The 26684-nt window shown below is 52.9% G+C and overlaps 1 protein-coding gene across 1 annotated transcript; it reads right to left on the reverse strand.

Annotated features, from left to right (window-relative positions):
- Positions 1-622: 622 nt before the first annotated feature.
- Chst10 (carbohydrate sulfotransferase 10) lies at positions 623-26430 on the reverse strand. Its single transcript, XM_077105188.1, has 7 exons — positions 26345-26430; positions 14965-15067; positions 14290-14421; positions 8399-8490; positions 7034-7256; positions 3885-3990; positions 623-2547 (listed from the first exon to the last, which is right to left on the reverse strand). Exons 2-7 carry the CDS (start codon positions 15005-15007, stop codon positions 2010-2012), a joined length of 1134 nt encoding a protein of 377 aa, XP_076961303.1. The 5' UTR covers positions 15008-15067; positions 26345-26430; the 3' UTR covers positions 623-2009.
- Between the last annotated feature and the right edge of the window lie 254 nt (positions 26431-26684).

A 26684-nucleotide genomic window follows, 5' to 3' on the forward strand; every position in this document is an offset into this window, starting at 1 on the left:
CTTCACAGGGTGGGACCACACGGGCAGTGCTGGGGGACGGGGCAGTGCAAGCCCAAGGGCCAGCCACCGTGTGGGGCTACGTGGGTGCCCTGGCTACCCCCGTGGGTCTGCAAGGAGGGTCTGCTGCCCCAGGGGAACTGGGGCCTCAAACCCCAAAGAATCATCCTTGAACCAGAAGACCTAGTGCCAGTCCACGTGGGAGAGACCCACCGGGGGGCATGAGGCCTGGTTTGACAGCGAGTCTCCCTCAGAGCAGCACCCGGGGAAGCCCATGGGGGGGCGCCTTGGAGTGAGGCGGTGGGAGGAGCACCTGCTTTAGGGGTTCAGAGGCTGATTCTGAAGACCAGAAGGGGGTCGCAGGACCTCGGGGGAGGGGTGAGGGCAGCATCCTTCCAGGGGGGGCAGGTGTGGGGTCAGGAGCCGCAGTGGGTGGAGGTGGCCACACTGAGATGTCCGGGAGATGCTTTGATCACAATCTCTACTTGTTTGGCAAAATATCCTTGGAAAATGATTCAAATGCCAGAAGGGAGATTTAAAAAAAAGGAAAAAAAAAAAAAAAAGGAAAACCAGGCATCCGATCTTTGCTTTCTGAGAGAAAAGGCTATTTTAATTAGGACTAACTTTAAGGCCTTAAATTCACATACATGATTCACACGGTTACTCTTCAGACAGGAAAGGGGTCACCAGTTAGCTCACTGAGTCTGAAAGGATTTTAACAAGACACAGCAGAAATAGAAAAATAACTCCAGGTTACACCCTTGGTGTGTCCGTGAGGGTGCAGGGCCAAGCCTCGCTTCCCATCCACGATCCCGTCCCCAGCAGGCTGCGCACGCCCTTCCTGGTCCCCAAGCCTCAGGGTCACACGCAGCCCTGGTGGCCCCTTCCCCGGGAACTGCACCAAGGATCAGGTTTGGCACATCGTTTAAATATCACTTTCCTTTCACTTTGACAAATCCAGGAAGCAGTTTTGAGAGAAGGGGGGCCGAGGCTGCCTCTGAGAAAAGCCTGGATCACCCCTCCCGGCTGGGCTCCCGGGTTCTCCATGGCCCTGGTGGTGGCTGTGACGGGCTCCCCATGGGGGCGCTCTCTGGGCCTTGGCGTCAGATTTTATTGCTGGTGAACTTGATGACCTCCCTTCTGGCCAGTTAGTCCAGGACGGTGGCATCGGCAGACATGGGTCTGGTGTGAATTCTGTTTGGCTTCCTCCCGACTAAAACTGTTGAGGCTGTTCCCGGCTCTGGGGAGGGTGAGAGAGCTGGGCGGAGAGCTGGGCGGAGAATCCCCTGTCGCCCACCCGGATGGGGCAGACGTGTCAGTCAGGCGGAATGGAAGTCCCCAAATCAGTCCCCAGCCTGGCCTGCTCCTCCTTTCCTGTGCCCCTTCCCTGGGTGGTAAGAACCTCCCCCCAATCACTTTCCAAAATCTCCCCCGGGTGCTAGATGGGATAGGCGATTGGCAGGCAGCGGTCCAGACACACAGACCTGCCTTGCACAGGCATGGGCTCCCAAAGACAGACGGCCGGCCCTGCTCTGGGGTCATCACTGAATGTCACAGGGACTCAGTGGTCCCAGAAAGGACCCTCTGTTATAGCAACACCAAGGTGAGGGCCGGAGGTGTCATCTTATGACTCAGATTTGATCCTGCCCGGCCTGGGAAGCTTCTGCAGCACCTCAGTTCTCCACCCCTCCTAGAAGTGCCAGGTACCATTTTTGCAATCCACGGAGGACAGGCGAGACCACCCTGGTGGCCAGGAGGGCCTTGGCTGTGCCTGCCAATTCAACGACGGAGGGCGACGGCTCCTAGTGCTGTCACATCTCCTCCTGCAGATGTCTTATCTCCACTCCTCTCGCAGCTCCTGATAACAGGTGGGGGAGGGGCCCTCGGGATTAGGGGAGGCCTCAGGAGTCTTAAGGAGAGGTGTCATGGAGAAAGTGTCATTTCTGTGCTCAGACCTCTACCTGGCCAGCCCCCAGTCGAACAGAGATATCTGGATTCATGGGTCCTAAACATTAGTTCAGCAAAAAATCTGGTTTCTGGTACCCAAAGAGCTTAAAGTCCCCTTCGAAACGTGCATACAGGCGCCGGATGTCTCGTTTGCTGATGCCCAGGAAGTAGCGTTCCACCTTGGTTCTGTTATACACGGTGATGCCCGGTGGGATGGTGGGGTAGGACACCAGGTGGTCTATGCCGGCCTCTCTCAGGATGTACGGGGCATCCTCCTCCAGGGTCTCGTGGTGTCCAATCACACTGTACTTTATCTCACAAGGTGCACAGAGTTCGACATACGTCACCCAGTGAATGATGTGATCCCCAAACTGAAGGTCCAGCCATCTGTGGTTTGGATCACCCAGATAGCGCACGAAATCTTCAAACTGGATCCCCCGGGTCTCTGTCCGGTTCTTTCTGTATTTCCTGATGATGCCAGGGGCAATCTCGTGCCTGTACCAAGGCTCAAAACGGGGATTGTGAACAAACTTGTCCTTAAATGCAGAAATGAGTCTCTCGAAGGGATCTCTTACAATAAAAAACTTGAAGTATGTTTTCAATCTAAGAAAAACAAAATGAAAACAGGAAGTTAACTGCATGCTCCTGGAACCTATGGCTGAGGGGGTGGGGAGAGCGAAGAGCAAATGGGGCAGCTCCCACAGCTGCCCTCTCACCAGGCCAAGCCCGGCCCCGAGTGCCTTCCATGCATCTCTTCCTTAATCCACTGCAAGATTCTGTGCGTTGATCCTATTCTCAACCCATTTTTACAGATGAGAAAACAGAGGCTCAGAAAAGTCAACAGTACTCGTTCCTGGGAGTCTGTGGAAACTCTATTTCATCAACGCTTTATTTTAATGAATAACTCCAAATTCCAAGAAACTTTAACAATTTTGTTCTTGGACAGAAAACTACCAAGGCAGGAACTGTGAGTGAGCCAGGGATAACCGATGGGCCTGTCCTTCAGGATGCAATTCAACATTGTCAGGGGAGAGAAAAGTCAGAGGGAAGCCGGGGTGGGAGAAAATGCACACTCCAGCCTGGGTGGGCCGCTGGTCACGGCTGAGGCCTGGGGCGGTGGCGAGCCTGACAGCAATCCTGTATCAAGGTCGACACTGCACAAATGGAGTGCCTACTGCTTGCAGAGACTGCCTGCCCCAGTTGGCCTGCCTTGACTTCCCAGTCTCCCTCAGAGGCCCTGGGGGACAGGGGTGAGTGCTCAGGAGGTAACAGGTGGGTTTGCACCCAGAAGGACTTCTGTACTCAATCCGCCAGAGCCAGAAACAATGAAGGGAAGTGGCCAAGCCAGGGAGGCCAGAGCCCAGCCCCAGGCCTGACGTTTAGGTGCTGCTCAGCTTTCTGGGCCCTTTAAACCTTGTTGTCCGGGGCCACTTCACAGCTGACGGGAGACCTGTTCCATCCATTGACTACAACTCCATTCTCGCCCACATCAGGAAGCTCGCTCCCCCACAGTGCCTGTGCGGATCCAGGTTCCCAGGGGGAGGCTCCGGTGACACAGGCGCAATGCTTTCGGAGGGGGAAATGAGGGTTCCTACAACCCGAGTCCCCTTCTCGTGAAGAGAAGACCACGTTCAGTCAAGAACCCACAAAACTTCACAAAACCAAACCACGACAAAAGCGACCCCTAAGACAATGGGAACTTTAGGGGCCTGTCTATGGCAAGGCTGGAAAAGGTGCTCTGAAATCCCCAGGGAGGCGCAGAGTGTAAGCACCTGGCCGTCACACAGGGGCAGACCACGCGCGGCTGCTGGTCCCAGCACAGCCCGCACCCCGTGGTCCCCGGGGTGTGATCTGGAATAGCAGCAAGTGCAACCTGAGCTGGATTCTAGCAGACTTTCTTCACGGGCTCCCAACCCCCACCCCACCCCGCTCTCACCCACCGCTTCTCAATTCCCACTTTGCTGAAGGAGGAGAGACGAGGGAGGCCGTTCTTCTCATGGTCATGAACGACGTTTTCGGGAATCTCTTCGATGGAAGGAAACGCTCCTAGGAGACAAGAGAAGGTGTGTTGGTGGCCTCAAGATGACCCTCTTCACCTCGGGGCTCCACTTTCCCCGGGGCTCACAGGGCAAACCCACCCCCAACAGCCACGCTCATGTCCTTGAATTCCAGTTGCTTCTAAGGGCAGGACGGGAGAGGGAATGAGAGCTCCGGGCAGAGAGGGTCCTGGGGAGGAGAGGGCAGGGGGACAGGGCAGATGTAGGACAGTGTCCACCCCTGGCAAACCTTCCGCTAAAGAAAGCTTGGGGTATGCAGACAGAATTCCTAAAACCACTGATACTTTACTCTGAGACCGGGAGAATCGCCAGGGGGCAGGCCTGGGAAACGTGGTGCCCACCTATGCCCACATGGTCCTCATCCTGCCCGACAGGCTGTGCTCTGGCAGCACCACACCCCAGACCTAGGTGGTTCCTAGACAACCTCAGGGCAGCCCAGAACAGCGCCAAAGGTGATTGATGCTGCAAAAACTCTGGCTGAAGTTCTGGGCACAGTGGTGCACATCTGTAATCCCAGCAGCTCAGGAGGCTGAGGCAGGAGGATTGTGAGTTCAAAGCCAGCCTCAGCAACAGCGAGGTGTTATGCAACTCAGTGGGACCCGGTTCCTAAAGAAAATACCAAGTAGGGCTGGGGTTGTGGCTCAGTGGTCAAGTGCTCCTGAGGTCAATCCCTGGTACCAAAAACAAAACAAAACAAAAAAAGAACCCTGAAGTTATACAGCTGTGACCCAGGTAAACAGCAGGGGCTGAAGGAGGACGTGTGTGTCTGAGAAGGAGGCAGGAGTGTAGCAATGGCCACTGGCCATCCTCAGGGCTCGGCTCTGGGACCACGCTGCTGCGGGGAACCTGCTCGGTGTCCATCTCAGGGCTGGTGGCCAGGCAGGCCTTTTCTTTTCCCAAAGTAGAAAATGGAAATAAATGCTCACGATGCCGAGGAGGGGCCTAGCCATGACCCTGCAAACCTTCACACTGAACCTGGGCTAACCCTGTCAGGTGGAGCTCCGAGTCCTGGCAGGGAAGACTCTTGTGGCCTCCATCTAAGCAGGGCCCGCAGCGTCCCTGCCTGCTTATTCATTCATCCCAGAATACCGAGTCCAGGACTCTGTGCCACCCGGGCTGGCTGGCTAGGAAATGACCAAGAGGAGCAACCGCTAAGGGCACCGTAGAGCTGGTGCATGCCCACGATCCTAACTACTCAGGAGGCTGAGACAGGAGGATCAAGTTCAAGGCCAGCCAGCCCAATGCAGTGAGACCTCACTGTCAAAAAAAGAAAAGAAAAATGTATAGAAGTGGGATGACAGAAGAACCAGCTCTGTGGTCTGCACCTAGGCCCACTCACCCCGTCCCTGTGGGGACCTTGAGGACAGCCACCCCGGCCACCCGTAGTTTACTAGGTTACCTGGTGGGCCTCTCCAGCTTTTCTGTTTCATTTGTTTTCATTTTTTAAGAAACTTAAAGATTATATAAGCCCATGTTTTTTTTGTTTTTGGGTTTTTTTTTTTTTTAACAAACAAGGTGAAGCATCTTAACAATGAGCTGGGTAGTAAATGTCCTCTCAAAAGCAGTTTGATTTTGTTCTCATCAAACCGGCTGTGACTAGATGTCGAGGTCATAGGTGGTGCTTTTTACTTTTTCCACGTTTAATTTAAGCTAACCTTTAGCTAATACATGAAAAACCTAGAAATCACACATAGTGCTGGGGTGCTGGTGGTTGTTTTTGTTGTTGCTGTTTTGGTACCAGGGGTTGAACTCAGGGGCACTGGACCACTGAGCCACACCCCCAGCCCTATCTTGTACTTTATTTAGAGACGGGGTCTCACTGAGTTGCTTACTGCCTTGCTTTTGTGGGGGCTGGCTTTGAACTCTCGATCCTCCTGCCTCAGCCTCCAGAGCCGCTGGGATTCTGATGTTGTTCTGAAATACACCCCCGCCCCCATGGCCACTCCTGTTCTGCCCTTGAAGTGGGCACCTCTTTGGAGATGCTGCACACTGCCGGGGCTGGCTGTGGGCTTTCTGGTATACTCCTTGCTTTCAACTTGATTTCTAACCTTGTTCTCTGATTCGGAACACCCTGATACAGCGCCAGAGAACGATGAGTCACCCTCTTCTTCCCCAACCACCCTGTGAGGAGGCAAATGTCAGCCAACACTGACCAGCACCTCTGAGAGCAGCCCAGGGAGCCGCGGGCAGGAGGACGTGGAACCCCAAGACCTGCCCGCAGCGCCCGGGCTCTGACTCCCGACCAGGATTCCACTGCTAGTGGTTGGAAAGATGTCCCTTTTCAAGCTGAACTTAACAGAGTCCACGATCATCTTGGATCAGCTCAGAGTAACTGGACTCTAACAAACAGATGAACCTGCTGTCTGAAGCAGCAAGTGAGCCTAACTGCAGGATATGAACTCTCTTTTCTATGATTCATTTGTTCCCGAGTGAACATCAGGTTTCCTGAAGCAAGCTAACCTAATCCTCTGAATAAATACAGATGCTTAGTGGAGAATAAGGTGCTATTTCCTTCTACCCAGCTGGCACCGGCTCCTTGATCTGCAGGTGAACAGGCCCCAGATCCAAGAAGGGGGCTCTCCTCCCAGGATCTGGGGTGTGGGCCCTTCTCACTACAGAGAGGGCACTGTGCAGCCTCCCGGTGACCTCAGAGTATGGTGGCCTTGACACACTCAGCATGTGACTTTAAATGCATCAGTATCAGCGGGGTGGTCAAGCTGCCTGAGGTGGGGGCTCCACTGGGAAAACCAGGCGATCCTGCCTTTGGCTATGTGCCTTTGAAGATGTTCACCATCCACAATGACCCCACCAAGGGTCGGGGTGGAGCTCAGGGGTGGACGCTTGTCTGGCCTGCATAAATAACCCTCCCAACTTCCAAAGTACAGCACCAACAGGGAAAAAAGGGACAACAGAGAACCATCTGGAAGGCTGTCAGTCTTTTCAGGAGAAACCACTCCCTCCTTTGACCCCTCTCCCCTGCCCAGCTCCTGGGACCCTTCCCCAGGCAAACCCTGATGTCACGGTGGACGCACCATTGAGCACGATCAGCACTTTCTTCCACTGGGTGTTGCCCACCTTGGGGGTCTGGCAGAAAAGAATCTTGTGCTTGTCGCAGACAAATATGCGGTCCAGGACGAACTTGGAGACGGCCGTGTGCGAGAGGTTCCTCAGGGCCTCGTCCCGGCAGACGTTCCTGATGAGCTCCAGGCGCTCCATATAGACCAGAGGGGCAGCCGGAGGCATCCTCCCGGTGGGCTGTGCGTGGAGGAACAGGACAGGCACCAGGCTCACGGGAGGAAGCGGGTCGGAGCCAGAGCAGGGCCCAGCAAGAGCCGGCGGGGCCTTCTCTGCCCGTCCACAGGACTTTTTCTTTTCTACGATTACATTTGCTCCTGAGTGAACATCAGATTTCCTGAAGCAAGCTAACTCGATCCTCTGAGTATGTACAGATGCTTAGTGGAGAATAAGGTGCGATTTCCTTCTACCCAGCTGGCACAGCCTCCTTGGTCTGCAGGTGAACAGGCCCGTCCCCTTTCCACGGGTGGCAGCCCCTCCTTCCAGCCCCCTCCCAGGCCCTCACTGCCCTGCTAAGTCCCTGGGATGAATCGGCCCAGGTGGCCAGGAGAAGAGACTTGGTTCCTGAGACTTCCCTTCTCAAGAGAGGGGTGACTCAGAGAAACAAAAAGGCTCAAGTTCCTGGCAAGGGCCCACACCTCTCGAAGCTGTTCCAGAACCCGAGAACCCCCCCACCACCCCCCGCATCCCGAGAGGCCTCCACTGGATCCAGCCTTGGCTCCGTGCACGGCAGGCAGAGTCGCTCCAGAGCTCCTGGCTCAGTCTGGACTCGGTGCTCGGAGGCAGCTCAGGGTCTCAGGGAGACGCCCGGAAAGGCCCAGCTGAGGAGGGCAGAGGAGACAGGCAGGACACACAGGTGTTCTGTGACCCTGTCCCCACTGCTCCAGTCGTGGTGGTGTGTCTGCCCCAGACACTGCCTGAGACAGCGGGCCCGGCTCCCAGCACTGCTCCCTGGGCCCCCTCCAGCTGTGGCCCCGTTTCTAAGCACTCTGGAGCACATCTGCTGCTGCCTCTCTATCTTCCCTTGCGGCTACACAGAGCTCCTTCCCAGGATCTCAGAGCAGATGGCTCCTCCAATCAGACATATTCAGGGGGCCCAGCCGCTCCGGTGTTCTCCTTGAAAACGCACGGGTTTCCAGGCACTCCACTCATGGGGTGGTGCCCTCCCGGGACACAGGCCTTCTAGAACACCCCACAGTGGGACGTGGGACGACACAAGTTCCACCCGTCCCCTGGCTCCCACTCCTCCCTGGTGGCTCTACCACGACCAGACTCCCCGATGCTGCTCAGCACTTCTGCCTAGGCCCCCAGCTCGTGCCCACCTTCGGATCCTCGGCAAAGTGCTTCTCTTCTCGCGACTTCCCGGCCTCCGGCACAGTTGTCAGGAACAGAAACTCCTGTCTGGCGCTGTACCCTGGAAGACAGACAGGATGAGATTTCTTGTCACCAAGAAACAGGGTTACAGACCGACGAGACAGAACAGGGGTCCCAGGAGGGAATTCAGGGGTGCTCCACTGCTGAGACACATCCCAGCCCATCCCCCTTTTGGGAGATAGGGGTCTCACTAAATTGTTTAGGGTCTTGTCAAGTTGCTGAGGCTGGCCTCAAACGTGTGACCTTCCTGACTCAGCCTCCTGAGTCCCTGAGGTGACAGGCATGGGCCACCACCATGCCTGGCTTCTCTGTGTTCTTTCTTACAACTGTGTGTACCTCCACAATCATCTCCAGATTGAAAAAAACTTAACCAACAAAACAAAAGCACTCAGCTTTCACATCAGTTTATGAAGCTGTGGTACTCAATTTCAGACTAGGGGAATCTTCTAAAGTACTTGTCCAAACTAATAATTTATAGCAATAGGTTTTGCGGAAACCTTCGGGGTAGAACTTGATCACAATCTTCGGTGTTCTGCAAATAAAGAAACAGGTAGTTTCAAAATTTTTCAAAGCCTCCAAATTAGAAAAGGTAGATGTTAAACGAAAATTTCAAAGCTGATTACACAAAAGGATGTCTCACTTTAAAAAAAAGTTCAAGGTCGACTCCTTTTTGGTCTCTGAGAACCACCTTTGCCTTTGGTAGGTACTGCTGTGCCCGCAGGCCCCAAACCCCTCCATCCAGCACAGTGAGCTTCCTCCCTGCCCTCCTTCTCCCCTGGCTGCACAAGGAGGAAGAAAACACCCCCACCCCACCCCCACCCCTGCGCCCTGGCCAGCTCTCTCTGCACATCTTCATGAACCTCACTAAAAGCCTTTTTCCTTTCTTCTCTTTTTCAGTGAAAATGCAAACTTAGCCAGAGCTGTCGAAGGGCTCTGGACCTGCAATAAGGATGGAGAGCACTGTCAGCTGTACAAATGACAGAGGCCTCCGGGCCATGGGGCCATCGGCCCTCAATCCCTGAAAGCCCTCCGGGGCTCTGAGAGCAACGTCTGTCCAGCCTCTCCCGCCACAGCCTGGTTCCTGGTGAGAGCGGACATGCTCACAGGGTTTTGCAGAAACCTAAGCTCCCTTCATCACATTCTGGATGGGGAAACGAGCCCTGAATTCTAAACAACTGATTCACCAGTGAATTTTTGAAAAAGCGACCTACTTCACACCCTCAAAACACACAGAATGGATCGTGGCGGCTGAAGAACTCCTCAGCTCCCAGCAGCCACGCCAGCCAACCCCCCAGCTCCCCCAAACCCGACTCAACTAGACTCAGAGGAAAACAGCGGCCAGTTCATATTTGCTTTTCTTTTTCTGTTGCTTTGTGGACAGCCTGCTATTTTTAGCAGATGCCGCCACCCCCATTGGGGTGACAGGGGTCGCTCTCTCCACCGTGCCCCTCAGGTAGAGGAGTCGGATCCCGGTGCAACGGCCAGGGGTCTGTGTGCGGTGGCTTACCGTGTGGTCATCATTAAGCTGTTTTACAAAATGTCTACGTTTTGCCAGGGGAAGTTCTGCTTGGTTTCTAAAAGTGACCACAACCTGCCTCACTGAAGATGTACTCAGTCACTGCTCCAGTTGGGAGGTAGGAATGTCCCCTCCAAATGTCCTCCATCAGGCAGCGATGTTCAGAGGTGGAGAGACTGGACTGTAAGAGCTGTGGCCTCATCACGGGATTAATCCATAAACTGAATGGACTACTGGCAACGGAGGACGGGAGGGGCACCAAGGGAGGAAGCAGGTCCCTGGGGGCGTGGCCTTGCACGATGTCTGTCCCTGGCCCCTTCCTTCTCAGCTGCTGTGAGCTGGGCTCCTTCCCTCCTCCACGCCCTCCCGCCATGACGTTCTGCCTCACCTCAGACCCAAAGCAATGGAGCCAGCCAGTCAGGGACTGAGCCTCTGAAGCCCCAGGCCAAAATAAACTTTTCCTCCCCTCAGTGGTTCATGTCAGGTGTTTTGGTCACAGTGACAAAAAGCTGACTAACAGTCACCAGACCTCACAGCTCCGTCCCACGCATGAGCTACGTGGGTGGCACAGAGAAACACAAGTCACAGGCTCTGCCTCAGTGGCACACAGAAAAGCTGAGGGGCTGAGACGAGGCCAGAGACTGGAAAAGGAGTGAGACGGCAGAGAGGTCAGGGTCTGCGCACACACTGGGCCCAGGTGCCACGTTTGGAGTCTGGCACCCTATGCCGCCACAGGGCACCCTATGCCACCACAGGGCACCCTATGCCGTCACAGGGCACCCTATGCCGTCACAGGGCACCCTATGCCGTCACAGGGCACCCTATGCCGTCACAGGGCACCCTATGCCGTCACAGGGCACCCTATGCCGTCACAGGGCACCCTATGCCACCACAGGGCACCCTATGCCATCACAGGGCACCCTATGCCGTCACAGGGCACCCTATGCCATCACAGGGCACCCTATGCCGTCACAGGGCACCCTATGCCATCACAGGGCACCCTATGCCGTCACAGGGCACCCTATGCCATCACAGGGCACCCTATGCCGTCACAGGGCACCCTATGCCATCACAGGGCACCCTATGCCGTCACAGGGCACCCTATGCCACCACAGGGCACCCTATGCCGTCACAGGGCACCCTATGCCACCACAGGGCACCCTATGCCACCACAGGGCACCCTATGCCATCACAGGGCACTCTATGCCATCACAGGGCACCCTATGCCACCACAGGGCACCCTATGCCATCACAGGGCACCCTATGCCACCACAGGGCACCCTATGCCACCACAGGGCACCCTATGCCACCACAGGGCACTCTATGCCACCACAGGGCACCCTATGCCGTCACAGACCCACAAGGCAGGACTGATCCTCCTAGAATGAAGCCTAACTGAGCCTGGTTCAATGCAACACCGAAGCTTGCTGAGGACAAACCACGGCACACGTCACTGTGACTCTATCGCTGAGGTGAGAGAAAAACCGTTACCATAAAAAATGGCAAATGTTGCATTAAACAGCAGCTCAGCCGCCCCCCCCCCAGCTCCAGTGGAGGGGCGTCTTGCAGAACAGGAGGTGAGAGGAAAACCCGCCCGCCCCCTGACTGGGATTCTGGACCAGGGATTGGTTTCCCGGAGGCCGGAGCTGGAAGGAGCTGCCCCAGGGACACCCGAGTGACCCGGGGCCCCTGACGGCCGACACCAAGGTCTCTCCACCCTTCTTGTGGGAACGGAACTTCACCGTGAAGGAGCCCCTTGGTAGAAGTGAGTTTTACTTCCTCATAATGATTCTCATTTTTTTTAACAAGACTTTTTCGGTTGTAGTTGGACACACACCTTTGTCTTGTTTATTTATATTTATGTGGGGCTGAGGATCGAACCCGTGGCCTCGCACGGGCGGGCGAATGCTCTTCCGCTGGGCCCCAGCCCCGGCCCTCTGAATGACTCTTCACACGGGGCTTTTGGTCGAAAAGCAAAACCCCGTGACATGGGTGATATCAACCCCAACAGACAAGCCACCCTCATCGCCACGGCGGACAGACCTCTCCCAGTGTCCTCCAGGTTGGACTGCCCCCTCCGAAAGAAGGGCCCAGTAAGGCTCACTAACCCGAGGGGCAGGTGAGCGGAGGGAGGTGCCCACAGCACCGCAGCCCCCCGCTCCTGGAGGCCTCTGGACCGACACTAGCGGTGAGCTTCCCTCGGGGCTGGATCCCGCCTCCTGGTCCACATTGGCAAGAGACCTGTATGGCTGGACCTAAGGTGTCCCCCAAAGCTCCTGTGTTCATTTCGGGAAGGTTCAGAGGCAGAAGGAGAAGGAGGTCATGGGGGAGGGGGCTGCCCTGTCCCCCTCCCCCTCCCTGCTCCGTGGGTGCCATGAAGGGAGCCGCGGTCCTCTGCCACGGCCTTCTGCCAAGGGCCCAGAGCAACAGAGTCGGCCAACCATGGCCTGAGCCTCTGAAACCATGAGCCCAAGTCAGCTTTTCCTCCTCTGAGTTGTTCTTGTCGGGTATTTTGGTCACAATGACAAAAAGTTGACTGACCCAAGACTCTGCAGCTGAGCTCACAGCCTCCAGTCAGACTCCGTCAAGGGACACCCACCCCGTGATCCAGCCAGGTACCCCGGTACGTGGGGACAACAAGATAAGATCCTAGGGCGTCAGCGTAGGCTGGGTTCTGCTGCCACAGCAGGCCACACTTCAGCAAGGGGACCAGGAGATCCCTCCCTCCAGTCCCTCCCTCCAGGTCCCTCCCTCCAGGTCCACAGCACACTGCAGGCAACAGCATCCTCACCTAGAGAGGCTGCACAGCCTCCTGGTGCAGAGGAATCACCTCCACCCACCGCCTCAAGGCCGAGAGGTGGCGTCCGGCAAGCAGTACCCAGGACAGTCACAGACCGCCTCTGCAGGTCAGAATCCAAAGCCCTCCCTGTGTCCTCCTGGCTTTTACCCTCATCAGCATTTGCTCCCCTTCACGAAACCACTTGAGCATCCACACTTTTCTGAAAATACGGAGCATAAAACCTGCCACCTCCCAGCTGAATGTCACCTTGCTTATCAGACCCACTGGGCAACAAGCTGTCCTTTCAAAGCTCTTTGGCCAGGGACCATTACGTGAGTGCCAGGACCCACGGTTTATTTGACTCCCACTTTTGCTCTGGAATGGTGGGGACTCACTGTGGGCAGCGCAGCCTGTTGCCTCGAATGGTCGGGAACGCCCTGGCTCAAGCCCTCCTCCAGCCCTGGCCTCCCCAGTGGCTGGGACTACAGGCGCACATCCGTACGCAGCTTATTCAACCATTGATGATGGAAGTCTCTCTAAAGTATATCACAGACAGACACCGGACTTTTCCAAACAAAATAAGACACCAACAGCTTCATCGGATGGCCTGCCCCGCAGCGCTTGCCCTCCTGGGAGGTGACATTCAGGAGAATCACGAAAGACAGGTATTTCGTGTTCTCAGCAGCGCTCTGTTTCAGTTTCCTGGCGATGTTGACGCGGTGCGTGGCTCTCGACGGGGCCCCACCCCTGGAAGCCAGAATCCACTTGGTCTCCAGCAGTGTAAGGCTGACACAGCCCTGCAGGTGGCTCTGGAATGAGAGCCCCTCAGCCTTAGCACGGGTTGCCACTCTGGGCGGCACACAACAGTGCTGAAGCTGCTGCAAGAAATCTGAGTGTCCCCTGGGCTGAGGAGACCATCACGGACTCCTGGCACACACCCAGCGCTTCACAGACCAAGCGCCTCCCAGGGGGCTGTCTGAGTAGAGTGTGTCCATTTTGTAGGAAAAAGAAAACAGAAGCTCACAGAAGCGAATGAGAAGGACAAGACATGGAATCGGCTCGTCCAAGATGGTCTGGAGCTCTTACCACGCCCTCATCGGAGCACCTGTGCTCACTAAGGGGTTAAAAATCCTCCAAGAGGTGGGTATATATCTAAATGACCCTTCTTCCATGGCACTGAAGGAGACCTTGAAAACACATGTGCCACCCGTGTGGGACACCAGCTGACACCCAGGCATGCTGAGCCGTTGTGCTGCGTCTCTCTGACTTCAGGCAGGGGGCATTCCCACGCCAGGAGCCTGCGGCGTGCGCTGCTGCGAGGCCCCGCTGCAGGGCTGGGAGGAGGCCCTGCTCTCTGCTCTGGTTACCGCCACAAAGAAAGCACCTTCTGTGAAGAACCTCCCGTCCCTCCCCACCTCCCTGTCCTCTGCCACTTCTCTGCATGTCCCTGGACCCTGGGACAGCTGTCCCTCATGCCTGTACCTGGGAGCGGTATTGCAGCAGAGATGAGCGAGCCACGCCCCCGCGGCAGGAGGCACACCTACCGTCTGGGTCTTTGAAGGTCAGCGTGATGAACTTGCTGGCCACCATGAACATGAAAATCACCCAGAAGCACGCGGCCAGCAGGAGCCACTGCTGGTGCATGTTGTCAGCCGCCAGACACTCAAGGACTCTCCCTGGAAAACACAAGCGAGAGAGGCCTCTGCCGCTCAGAGTAAATTGATTAAACCAAAGCGGGAAGAAGAACGGGCCAATTTCAATGATCAGAATCGATACAAATATTTAAGTCTTTCCCTTTACAACAGCCGGTATTGTGACTCTTCTGTACTTAACGGATGATACTGAAGGATCCATTTGATAATTAAATCAGATTTAAACACCCTAGCGGAAGACAGCATAGGCATAGGAGGGAATGCCAGCCCTGTTTGTGCTGGGAACCCAGGACAAGACTCTGCCTTTGCAGATTTGCCTCCGGACTCTGGTCTGGCTCAGGCTAATGTCACGGTGAGCTCCAGGAGGGCGGGAAGCAGCGGGGTGGCAGGAGGCTTGCTGAGGACTAGCTCTTTGCTGGGGATGATTCATGGAAGGCAGAAGCCATATCGAGACAGGCCACGCTTGAAGTCCTGCCTGGCCCGAAAGGTGCCGTCACACCCAGAGCATCTGAAACAGCAAAGAAATAAACACCTCTCGCCTGGGGTCACTTGCCTGGGGTCACTTGCCTGCAACGGTGTGTGAAGGACCTTGGGGGTGGTTGCTTTTCATGTTATCACGGCCCTGGAGTGACACGTGGGGTCCTCAGCCCGTCCCAGAAGTCACACTCTGCTGCAGGGGACATACAAAGAATCAGGAAGTCACTGCCAATTCTCAACAAGACAGAGAGAAAAAAATGTGTGTGTGTGTGTGTGTGTGTGTTTCATTTCTTCTTTAACAGTGTTCCTTCAACCCAGCTCGGACCCAGGGAAATAACCCTCCTCTCGTCCCTGCATCTGCGTCCCCAAACCTCACCAGAGTCCAGCATCGAAAACCCAAATTCCCTCCTCGGTGACCACCAGTGGTGATCTGGGCTCCCCCGGACACAGTCGGGCCAGGCAGCTCACCAGTACCGAGCTACCTGTGTCTTTACAGGGTGTCCGTGAGCCAGACCCAGTATGTTTCCTGAGGTCCCCAACGAGGGTTTCCAGAACAAATAAGTCTTAAAAAGGATTCCAGTTAGGTTTAAATTTAAGAAAAATAGCAAATAACTTTTTAAAATATATCCCAAAATATCACACAGAATATACTCATGTAACTCATACAAAAAAAACCAAAAAAAAAAAACCCCTCTGTTTTATTGTGCTCATGTATCAGGCCCAGTGTGTTTCCTGGGGGTTCCCAAGAGGGTTGCCAAACTCGACAAATAAAACCATGGGGTACCCAGTTAAGTTTAAGTTTCAGGTAAATAAACACATTCTTTTTAGTATAAGTATGTCCCAAGCATCACCTGGGATACACTTACACTGAAGAAGTTACTTGCTATTTTCTGAAATTTGAATTTAACTGAGTGTTGCAGAAATTTAACCTGGTGACATTCTGCAGCAAGGGGCATGCCAAGTCCCCTTCCAGCTGCCAGGGTCAGCTGCCCAGTCTCCAGAAAGTCTCCCTCTCCTCCCCTAATTCCTTACAGGGGAAGCACCGCACAAACCAGAGAGTTCTACCGTGGTTCAAACCCCTGCTCCACCACTCACTAGCTCTGGGACAGCCCCCTCTCTGACACCTGGCCACAACCTCCCAGGATGACCGTGATGCAGAGGACCAGCACCCACTGGCCGAGCCTCAGTGGACCAGGCGGGCCAGTGCCTGGGTGCTCTCTGTGAGCTTCTGGTTTAATCCATGTCCTTCCAAGCAGTGGTGTGGCCTGCCCCAAGAACAGAAAAGACAGACTCTGGTCCCAGGTGACGACTCACTGTTCCTTCCAGAGGCAGCGGAGGCTTAGACTGAGCCAGAGGACGTGGGGCCCTGCAGTCCGAGTCCACTGAGCTCCGCCAAGACAAGGCCACGGGGAGGAGTCCATCCCAGGGGTCTTGGGGTGGGGGTGCCCCATTGAGAAGCCCCAGCTTTTCTAACAAGGGGACAATGTGGCTGGGGAAGAGACAAGCTCAAGTGGCCGTGGGTGACTCTGAACAGACAGCCTGGCTCTGGGGTGTGTGGCTCACATTCTTCTGGGGGTACGAGCTGTGGATAACTGAACAGGGATGAGGGTACCACCCAGGTCTGCCTCCCACCATATATATACACACGCGGACGTGCTCACTGTACAGAGCAGGTGTTGGGGACTTTCAGCAATGCCCACTGACATACCACTCTCTCACTTGTCCTGCGCCTTCCCTGTACACCTCCTAGGTGTCCCAGCCTGACCCTACCCCCTGCCTGCCTGCTGGCTGGCACTAGGGGCTTTTAGAGTTGAAAGCTCTCAGCTTAGTGCAGTGGTGCATACCTATAATCCCAGCGACTTGGGAGGCTTCAGCAGGAGGATCAAAAGTTCAAGGCCACATCCTCTTATATGTGATTTTGTATAACAATGAGGGTCTCCTTCCATTTCCATGCAATTTCCCTTCTCTCTCCCTTTCCCTCCCACCTCTCGTCCCTGTTTAATGTTAATCTTTTTCTCATGCTCTTCCTCCCTGCTCTGTTCTTAGTTGCTCTCCTTATATCAAAGAAGACATTTGGCATTTGTTTTTTAGGGATTGGCTAGCTTCACTTAGCATAATCTGCTCTAATGCCATCCATTTCCCTGCAAATGCCATGATTTTGTCATTTTTTAGTGCTGAGTAATACTCCATTGTGTATAAATGCCACATTTTTTTAATCCATTCATCTATTGAAGGGCATCTAGGTTGGTTCCACAGTCTAGCTATTGTGAATTGTGCTGCTATGAACATCGATGTGGCAGTATCCCTATAGTACGCTCTTTTAAGGTCTTCAGGGAATAGTTCGAGAAGGGCAATAGCTGGGTCAAATGGTGGTTCCATTCCCAGCTTTCCCAGGAATCTCCATACTGCTTTCCAAATTGGCCGCACCAATTTGCAGTTCCACCAGCAATGTACAAGAGTACCCTTTTCCCCACATCCTCGCCAGCACTTGTTGTTGTTTGACTTCATAATGGCTGCCAATCTTACTGGAGTGAGATGGTATCTTAGGGTGGTTTTGATTTGCATTTCTCTGATTGCTAGAGATGGTGAGCATTTTTTCATGTACTTGTTGATTGATTGTACGTACTCCTCTGAAAAGTGTCTGTTCAGGTCCTTGGCCCATTTGTTGATTGGGTTATTTGTCTAATTTTTTGAGTTCTTTGTATACTCTGGATATTAGGGCTCTATCTGAAGTGTGAGGAGTAAAGATTTGTTCCCAGGATGTAGGCTCCCTATTTACCTCTCTTATTGTTTCTTTTTCTGAGAAAAAACTTTTTAGTTTGAGTAAGTCCCATTTGTTGATTCTTGTTTTTAACTCCTGTGCTATGGGTGTCCTGTTAAGGAATTTGGAGCCCGACCCCACAATATGTAGATGGGAGCCAACTTTTTCTTCTATCAGATGCAGAGTCTCAAAAAAAAAAAAAAAAAAAAAAAAAAAAAAAACAAGAGAGAGAAATGAATTACAGTAGATGGGGTAGAGAGAGAAGATGGGAAGGGAGGGGAGGGGGGATAGTAGAGGATAGGAAAGGCAGCAGAATACAACAGTCACTAATATGGCACTATGTAAAAACGTAGGTGTGTAACCGATGTGATTCTGCAATCTGTATTCGGGGTAAAAATGGGAGTTCATAACCCACTTGAATCACATGTATGAAATATGATATGTCAAGAGCCTTGTGATGTTTTGAACAACCAATAATAATAATAAAAAAAGTTCAAGGCCAGCCTCAGCAGCTTAGAGAGACCCTGACTCAAAAAATAAGAAGGACGGGAGCTATGGATCAGTGGTAGACTATTCCTGGGTTCAATCCCCAGTATTGAAAAAAGAAATTCTAGTCTTCTATTTCCAAGTCTTCCAAAGCCTTTCCTAGTCTTCAGAGGCATCTGATTTGAGTCTGTCCACCCAGTTCCCTCAAGATGCAAGAGGGAGACAGGGAAAAAGAACCTGCCCTGAAACGCAGGTAGCCTCCCCACTCTGCAGGAATCCAGGTGGCTTAGGGCAGGATTCCCAGAGCCAGGCATGAAACCCAGAGCAGTGCTATCCAGAGGCCGTCCCCTGCCTCCCCTGCCCAGGGCCAGGTCTGGGTGTGAGCTAGGCCGCTCCTGTCCCAGGGTGGCTGTGGGTTGCTGCAGAACGGCTCTCAGGGCCCAGGGCTCTCTTCTGCAGGATGAACAGCCACTTGCACATGCACCAGTGTGTACAGGCTCCCGGGAGGGAGCTGCACCTGGCTTGTGCCCCCTCCACAACCACATGACTTAGGGTGTCACCAACGTGTCCCTTCAAGTGAAGCTTTCACTTTCTAAGAAGCTCAATTTCCATCTAGTGAGGAAGCCCCTGTGCTTCCCAGCCCTGCTCTTCCACGAGGAAGGAGGACATTTGCGCGGCTCCCTCCTTCCTCCCCGACCCTTCATGGCTCACAGGTAGCTTCCCCTCCCTAGGATGGTTCCCAGGTAGAGTGGGGACTCCAGTGGGGACTTAGGATGCTATGGTTTAGATATGATTTGTCCCCCAAAAGCTCATGCGTGAGTCAATGCAACCGGTGAAATGATCCGATTATTAAAGGTGGATTCAATCAAAGGATTAATCCACTGAAATGGATTAACTGGAGGTGAGCATAGGTAGGGAGGTGTGGCTGGAGGAAGCAGGTCACTGGGGGTGTGCCTCTGGGTTTACATTTTGACCCTGGTGGGAAGAGCAGAGCTCTCTCACAGCCTGCCCCTCACTTGCTCTCTTCCTGGTGGCCATGTCCCTTCCTGAGCTACTTCCCTCTGCCATGAGCTGCATTTCCTCCAGCCCACAGCTATGGAGTGAGCTGACCATGGACTGGGACTTTAAAACTGTGAACCAAGATAAACTTTTCCTCCTCTAGGTGTTTCTTGTCAGGTATTTTAGCCATACACACACACACACACACACACAGTGACTAAAGCAGGATTTGGACAGCTTCACAGCACAAACCCCAGCCCCTGCTAACACTGGTCTCTTGAGAAGAAAACTAGCACGGGATCCTTACCAATGCCTCATGCCTCATGACAGCCACCCGGGCCAGCCTGCTGCTGGCCAGTGACCCTGGCTCCCGCTGCAGGGATCTGAGTTTGGAAACCCAGGGTAAGCAGGCCGCTCGCCACCCCGTGGAGAACAGTGACCGGCTTCATCACCTCTCCTGGGTCCCAACGCCACCCTCCAGCACCTGGCCTGTTCACTCCCAGCCCAAGTGCTCTCGCTGGCCGTGGTCAGCATCCCCCCAGGGAATGTGAGCTTCTGTGCCTGGCACTCAGGGAGCCACAGTCACTATTTCCTGATGACTACAGCCACCAGGCAACTTGTTCGGAAAACTGAATTGTCCACAGCCTGCCAAGCCTCTGCCCAGGGATTCCCAAACTTTATAAAGCACGAGGCTGCCCTGTAGTCTCAAAATATTACTCCTACCTCCACTTGAAGTGGTTACCTACTCACTGACTGAGGGGTTGAGAAATTATGGTGAAGCCCCAATTCTTTTATTATTTAAAATAAAACACATTAAAGCCAATTGTACAGATCTGAAGTGTCCGGACATATCAGTCCACAGAAAGGCAGCTGCAGGATTAAATGCACGATCCTATTTGCTAATAAAAAATACATGCGCTGTGTATATGTGTGATTATGTGATTATGCACACGCACAACCACACATATGTAATGCACAGAATAAAATATTAAGAAGATAACGACCATGTGCACACTCCTACAATCCCAGTGGCTCGGGAAGCTAAGGCAGGAGGATCACAAGGTCAAAGCCAGCCTCGGCAAAAGCAACTCAGTGAGATCCCGTCTCTAAATAAAATACAAAATAGGGCTGGGGATGTGGCTCAGTGGTCGAGTGCCCCTGAGTTCAATCCCGGGTACCATTAAAAAAAAAGATAAGGAGATGTCATTTTTTTCTTTACACATTTTTGTATTCAAAAATATTTTGCAGTAAACAGATAACCTTCTCACAACAAAAACCAATAAAATATTTTAAGATGCCTCCTCTACCCATGTGCCCTGGTGCTATTATTTCTGTTTGGTTTTCCCTACCTCACTATTACTAACCACAGCTTCTTTGCCACTTCATGCCATATGGGAAAGGAGGAGAAATATTTTCTCGCCAGGAAAAAGTGTGGTGAGCAGGCAAAGCCAGGGTGTATCTGGATAGTTGGCAGATACATCTGTCTTCATTAGGTAGTTTTATTTAGTTGCAAAAAAAGATTCAATTTTTAAAGCCAAAACTACAGAGAATAACGTAACAAACACCTGTTTACATACTCTCTGCTCCAATGGTTTTGCTGTGCTTTTTTTTTTTTTTTAAGGAAATAGAGTGTCAGGAGGCTGGCTGGAGCCCTCGCACCCTGCCTGGCTCCTCTCTCCCTCCCCGTAGGCGGCTGTGCTTTCCATGAGGGACACAGGACCTCTGGCAGAAGCAGCAGGCAGATTTTTCACTGTCTAGATAAAGGCCAGGTGGCCTGGGGAAGTGGGAAGGTGACTTTATCAAGCCTGCAAGAAAACAGGACATGTGGCTGCTTTCCAGAGAGGCACAAGCAGGGCCACAGGCCTGGGGGCCTTCAAGTGCACGGTTTTGTTTAATTTTTCTCCTGTGATCTATAGTGAGAAAATTCACATATTCTACAAGGACTCAAGTGAAAAATCCGTCAAAGCAACCTGGTTAAAAATTTAAATAAACCAGGACTTGCTTTCCAAGTCACATGCTGTGTGAGCCGACCAGAGAGCGGTGGGGAGAGGCAGCCCGTCCCTCTCAGGACACCCACTGCCCTCAGGTAAGTCCCTTATCTCTAGAGTTTACCACAAATGACCCTCCGTCATGAGCAGAGGTCCTGCATACAAGTTTAAGGACAAAGTCCACCATGAAATTCACTCATCCAACAGCCGAGATGTCGGGGAGACACCACAGTGAGTGACGTCCCACAAACACCCACAGTCCTGGTCCTTGCAGAGCTCGAACTCCAACAGAGAACCACGAGTCAGAGCATCTACCTGAGAAGCAGGGCACGGAGGTGTGGGAGGGGCACGGTGCTGTGAGAAGAAAACAGGGGACATGATCCAGGCAGAGGTCAGGGACAGTGGTTGCCTTAGGAGGCCAGGGGGCCAGGTTCCAGGCCAGGACTAGGCCTGAGCAACTCAAGGAAGCCGAGGAGCTGGAGTCTCAGGGCATGGTCAATGGCAAGGTAGCCCCTGGGGTCAGACCACACTGGGCCTGGCAGAGCTGAGTGGCATCGAGGTTTTCCTGGCACGTGATGAAAAGCCACTGAAAACGGTCTTACTGGAAAAGAAGGGTGACAGCGACATGCTCTGATTGTAAAGTCTGATTTCAACTCCTCTAGCTGCAGAGTCGAGCCTGCAAAGGGCCAACGTCCACCCAGCAGTGGCCCACATCCACTCGCGGAGGAGGGCGCATTCCAATCCGGCAAGGACCTGACCAGGTGTTCCACGTCACCACATCACTGCCCAGGTCTCTCAGAGTCAGTGAAGAAGCCAGTAAGAGCCACCCATGCTGATCTGGGGAAGAGGGCTGTGTCCAGCGACCACGGTGTCATCTGCTGTAAGATGACACACATTCTGTGCTTCACATGTTCCTGATGGTGTCCAACTTGATGTCGACGGCGGTGGTTTTATGTTAGAATCACCTGGCTGGCTTTTGAGAAATAGCAATGCCTTAGGCCCCAGGAACACCCCAGCCAAACACAAATCCCTGGAGGTGGCCCCCAGGCGGGTTGTAAAAGCTCTGCCCGAGATCCCCAATGAGCAGCCTCAAGGGGACTGCAGGTCCAGGCCCCCAGCCTTCCCAAATTTTAATGCCAAGTGAATTCCCTGGGGATCTTGTTGAAATGCAGATTCTAGGCTCCACGTAAGAGCCCCCCTCTCCCACCACCTTCCTCTGTTTTCAGGAGAACTGGCAGCACCAGCTCAGCTTGTCAAAGAAGAGTCTAGTGACGCCCTCCATCCCGTGTGTTCCAAATAAACAGCATCGAGAGGTTTAATTAGAATCTAAGGCCTTCCATCAATGTCCCCATTGCACTCTCATTTCCAGCCCCCCACCCCCATCTAAGGGTAACCATACTCTACAGGACGTCTGACCTTGGGTGGGGAAAAACATCATAATTTGCCCCATTTTCTAAGCAAAAAGAAAGGCATTATAAATTCACTTAGTCCTAGCTCTTTCTAAGCCGGCTGGCTCTCTGCCTTGTGTCCTTGAAGGTGGACGTTCTCCATGGGGCTTGTCAGCCTCCCAGAATGATTCAGTGCAGGCCCCTGTCCTCTGTCTGCGAGGGGAATGGGGCCTGAGAAGCCTGGGCCTTTCTCTCACAGCCAGGTGATAAATGGCCCTTAAAAAGCCTGACGTTTTCTGTAATTAACTCCCCTTTGTTCAAGGAGCCAGGACAACTCCCACCGTGCCTCTTGCAGCGAATGGTGGTGGCAAACTTGAGCAGACCCATGACACCTCTGGTCACGGTGTGCTGCCCCCTCAAAGAGCACCCAAGGCCCCAGGAGGCAGCAGAATCCATCTTCAGAGTTTTCCCACTTCCAGTCGTTAAATGGGTTTCCACAGGTCAGGATGTCAGGATCTGGTACCCAGCCAGAGGGTCAAGATCTTTGCAAACCCGTGAGACAGAACCATTGGTTAATTTCGGGAAAAGTCGGGTCAGGGAAGCAAGAATATAACTGAACCTACGAGAAGCCCTGATCTCTTTCCTCTCTTTCAAACAAAAGAAAACGGCACACATTTGACATGTTAGTAATTACCAACAGGCTTTGGTACTATGCCATCTTTTGACGCAAATCCTTCCTCCCCTGCGTTTTGAGAACGATACTTCGAATTCATTTTGCTCGGCTGCCAATAACATTCCTGCCAGGAATGAGCTTCTCCCCGCTCGGAATCGTCATCCGGAAGCACGAAGCCTTTCCTTCAGTGAGAAAGAGGTAGATCCCACCTGCCACGCCCTACTCTCAATATGCACGCTGGCTTAGTAAAGGTTCTGCAAAGTCCTATGGCAAACAAGCCCACTCAATTCTGCCTCAGCAGGCTTTTTCCAAAGGCCCTTCATTCATTTGGCAATATTCACCTAGTGCCTACTTTGCTGGGGACTGTCCTAGTTCCCCCTAGGTCACAGCAACACACACCCCCTGCTCTCAGCTCTCCATCCTGAGGGAGGTCTCTAACAAACAGAGGGACTGATGTGTAGGACCTTGGAGACAACTGAGAGGAGGGGGGATGAAGGTGAGGGGCCCCGGGGGAAACGACATGGAGAAGAATGGAAAGAGGAAGGGAGAGGGCCCTGCAGAGCCCTTGGCAGAGAACACGGTTTGAATCCAGCCTGCCCAAGACAGGAAGGGAGAGATCCAGGGAGCAGTGTCTCAGTGACCCTTTGCTGAGATGGACATCCCAGGATCTACCCCATCTCACACACACCCTGGGCATCGCAGGCCCAGCGTTCAACTTTAGAACACACCCAGATGCTGAAGGAAACTCGAGCAAAACAAAACAACAACAACAACAAAAAACAACAACCAGGTAATGCACAAGGTATCCTGAAAGAACTACCAAGGCAGAAAGGGTCCAGACCCGAGGACAAGCACAATGGGGACGTTTCACCATCAGCCATTATTTTGAACTGCAATGTATTACCCAATCCATAAAGTCACCAAATTTCACTGTAGCAAAGCACAGAAAGGCATGTGAATTTATAACAGAAAGTCCTATTACAATGAAGAATAGGAAATACCGGCACAGGATTCACGGCACGCCAGGCACAGGCCTCAACAGGTATTAACGCACTCCAGGCTGAGGATGTGCTCCTACTATTATATTTAAGGAAACATTTCTATGTGTATGTACATATTCCTACTCAAGAGTTTAAAGTTCCTTAAAAATCTCTATGCAAGCAAGGAGGCAATAAGAATACTGAATGATAGAATCTCAAATAAGTGGTGAGCTCACATTCTCCTTCCAGCACATTCTAAGGTGGGGGGGGGTGGGGGGTCACATTTGCTTGTAATTCCCTGCCTGTTACTGTATAGATTAATTTTAAAAATAATAAGCATCGTTAAAAGTTGGTAGGTCCACTTTCTTAACATTTGGTTTATACTTGGAAAACAGTTTACTACTTGGATTATTCAAGGGTATTTTGCAAAACAGGTCTCTTACAAAGCAGGTGATATTTGGATTTCTTAGTAAATGAACAAATATTGTAAATACTTATTTACAATAGCTGTTTAGAAGTCTTCCATGTAACTAAGTATGACAAATGAAACAAATCTGTAACAAAAATAAGCAAATCCTATTCTACCTGTTTTACATGTTTCATATGGGGTAAAGGATTCCTGTACAAAATGATTGATTATTACAACGTGAGATGTTCTCTGGATTTTGTATTCCTTCAGGCTATAGCATCTGGCAGATTCTAGACAAATGTCATCCTATGAATGAATAACTGGAAACAGGCCAAACTCATGGAATTAGATTACAGGCTTAATTGAGTTAACTGGCAAAATAAACATACAACTGCCTTGATTTCAAAAACTCAATGCAAAAATTAAAAGCAACTTCATGTTAACACAGCTAAGCTTCAGATACGCTCATCCACATGATTCCAGACCTGCATGAGAAGAAAACTGACTCTCTTGGTTCTGCAATCTCTTAAGGTCCTGCATTCGCCAGTCTCCCCTGACTCTATTTCTGCCTCTCTCCACCCTTTTTACTGCACAACCTCTTCAAGCACTTGAAAATAATCTGAATGCAAAACTGTAAATGGCCTAGGATATTTACAAATTCTAGTCCCTGTACAGTTTTGCAAGCACGCTTATTTCTCATTTCAGGGAAGAAGAGAATTTTTCTCTTAGGTATTTAAGATTCTATTCTTCAGGGTCAAGAGCAAAGATGGAAAAAGGAATTTTCTTTTCATCTTGCAATTCCAATGCTGAGCCAAGATGGACTGAGTCCCAGTTATACTAAGGGGTCTGTGTGTGGGTGGGGGTGGGATGGAAGGGTATTTCTCTCCTCTTTTCTTTTTAACCCAGCCACCTAAAAGGACGAAGTGAGTGAGTGGTGACTGGCAAGACAAAGGTCTGAGCTGCCTAATTTTAAGAATGTCTGATTCATTTCTCACTCTGGCAGTTAAAATCGACCAGTGCAATAATCCAACTCCTCATGGCCCAAAGCCCCAGACTTTGGGTGTTTCAGACAAATAAACCTTTATGACAGTGCCACTTAACTAACCAAAACCTGGCTGCACCTCTTTCTATTCATTGCCCAGCCCTCTCTTGCCTTTAGCAAACTTGGAGAACAAAATACGACAGCTTTTGGAAAACCTGGTTCATCTTCCCAGCCAGAAGTGCAGAAATCGATGCCTCAACCTCCAACTTCTGACAGGCCTCTCCACTGTCAGAGTCAGAGGCTGGGAGCGCTCTGAAGCCCGTCTGGCAGGGCGCGTGCATTTCCAACCCATCCTTCCCCTGGCGCTTGCCAGAGCCGCTGCGCTGGATCGTGCACTTGGGGAAGGTTGCACAGGTTCCTTCCTCCCTGCCTTCTCTCTCAGCACGCTCCTCAGACCCAGTGGGGCATTTTCCTCTTCTTTCTACTCCCAATGACACACGCAAATTCTCAGCTAGGGATAAAAGAAGTGAATGCAATACGGTCCAACTCTCAGTAATGCCGCCCATCCAGCATCCAGCACCAGGACGCCGCCTTATTGCATAATTAAGTGATGAAGGCTCTACGGTGAATTCCTCCAACGAGGGGGTCCTTCGGTCGCCAAAACACCCTGGGACGTGGCTCGCCAAAAACAAAACAAGAAAAAAAAAAAAAAACCGGTTCGCCCCTTGTTCCATCCACCCCGGAGAGGAGGAGGGGGTCCGCGGTGCAGCGAGACCCAGCCTCCCCGCGGGTCCCCGAGCTCACCCTCCGTGGAGCCGGCGCTCCACCGAGTCCTCAGGCTCCTCCTCGGCCCCGAGGCTCCTCTCCGGCCTCGCCGGGCTTGCGGGCCAGCGCGCGGGGTCCAGGCGTCCCGGGAACGCGGAGGCCCGCCCCGCCCCAGGCCTCCGCGCCGCCGCCGGCGCCCGGCCGGGCCCAGGGATGTGGCGGCGGCGGCAGCGCCGGAAAAAGGAAGCCCGGCGCGCGACGCGGGCTCCGGGGGGCGAGGCCGCCGCCGCCGACCGCGGCCTCCGTGCCCGCCCGGCCGTGCGCGCCCCCGCCCTGCGCGCCCCCGCCGCCCTGCCCCGTGCGCGCGCCTTGAGAGCCG

This window comes from Callospermophilus lateralis, chromosome 14 (assembly GCF_048772815.1).
Source record: "Callospermophilus lateralis isolate mCalLat2 chromosome 14, mCalLat2.hap1, whole genome shotgun sequence".
NCBI lineage: Eukaryota > Metazoa > Chordata > Mammalia > Rodentia > Sciuridae > Callospermophilus > Callospermophilus lateralis.

Coding starts and splice junctions, on each gene's coding strand:
- Chst10 (XM_077105188.1), bottom strand. CDS start 15,007: ATGAAAAGCAACCACCCCCAAGGTCCTTCACACACCGTTGCAG. Junction 8,491..14,289: donor GACCTTCAAAGACCCAGACG/GTAGGTGTGCCT, acceptor TCTGTCTTCCAG/GGTACAGCGCCAGACAGGAG. Junction 3,991..7,033: donor AGTGCTGATCGTGCTCAATG/GTGCGTCCACCG, acceptor CTTGTCTCCTAG/GAGCGTTTCCTTCCATCGAA.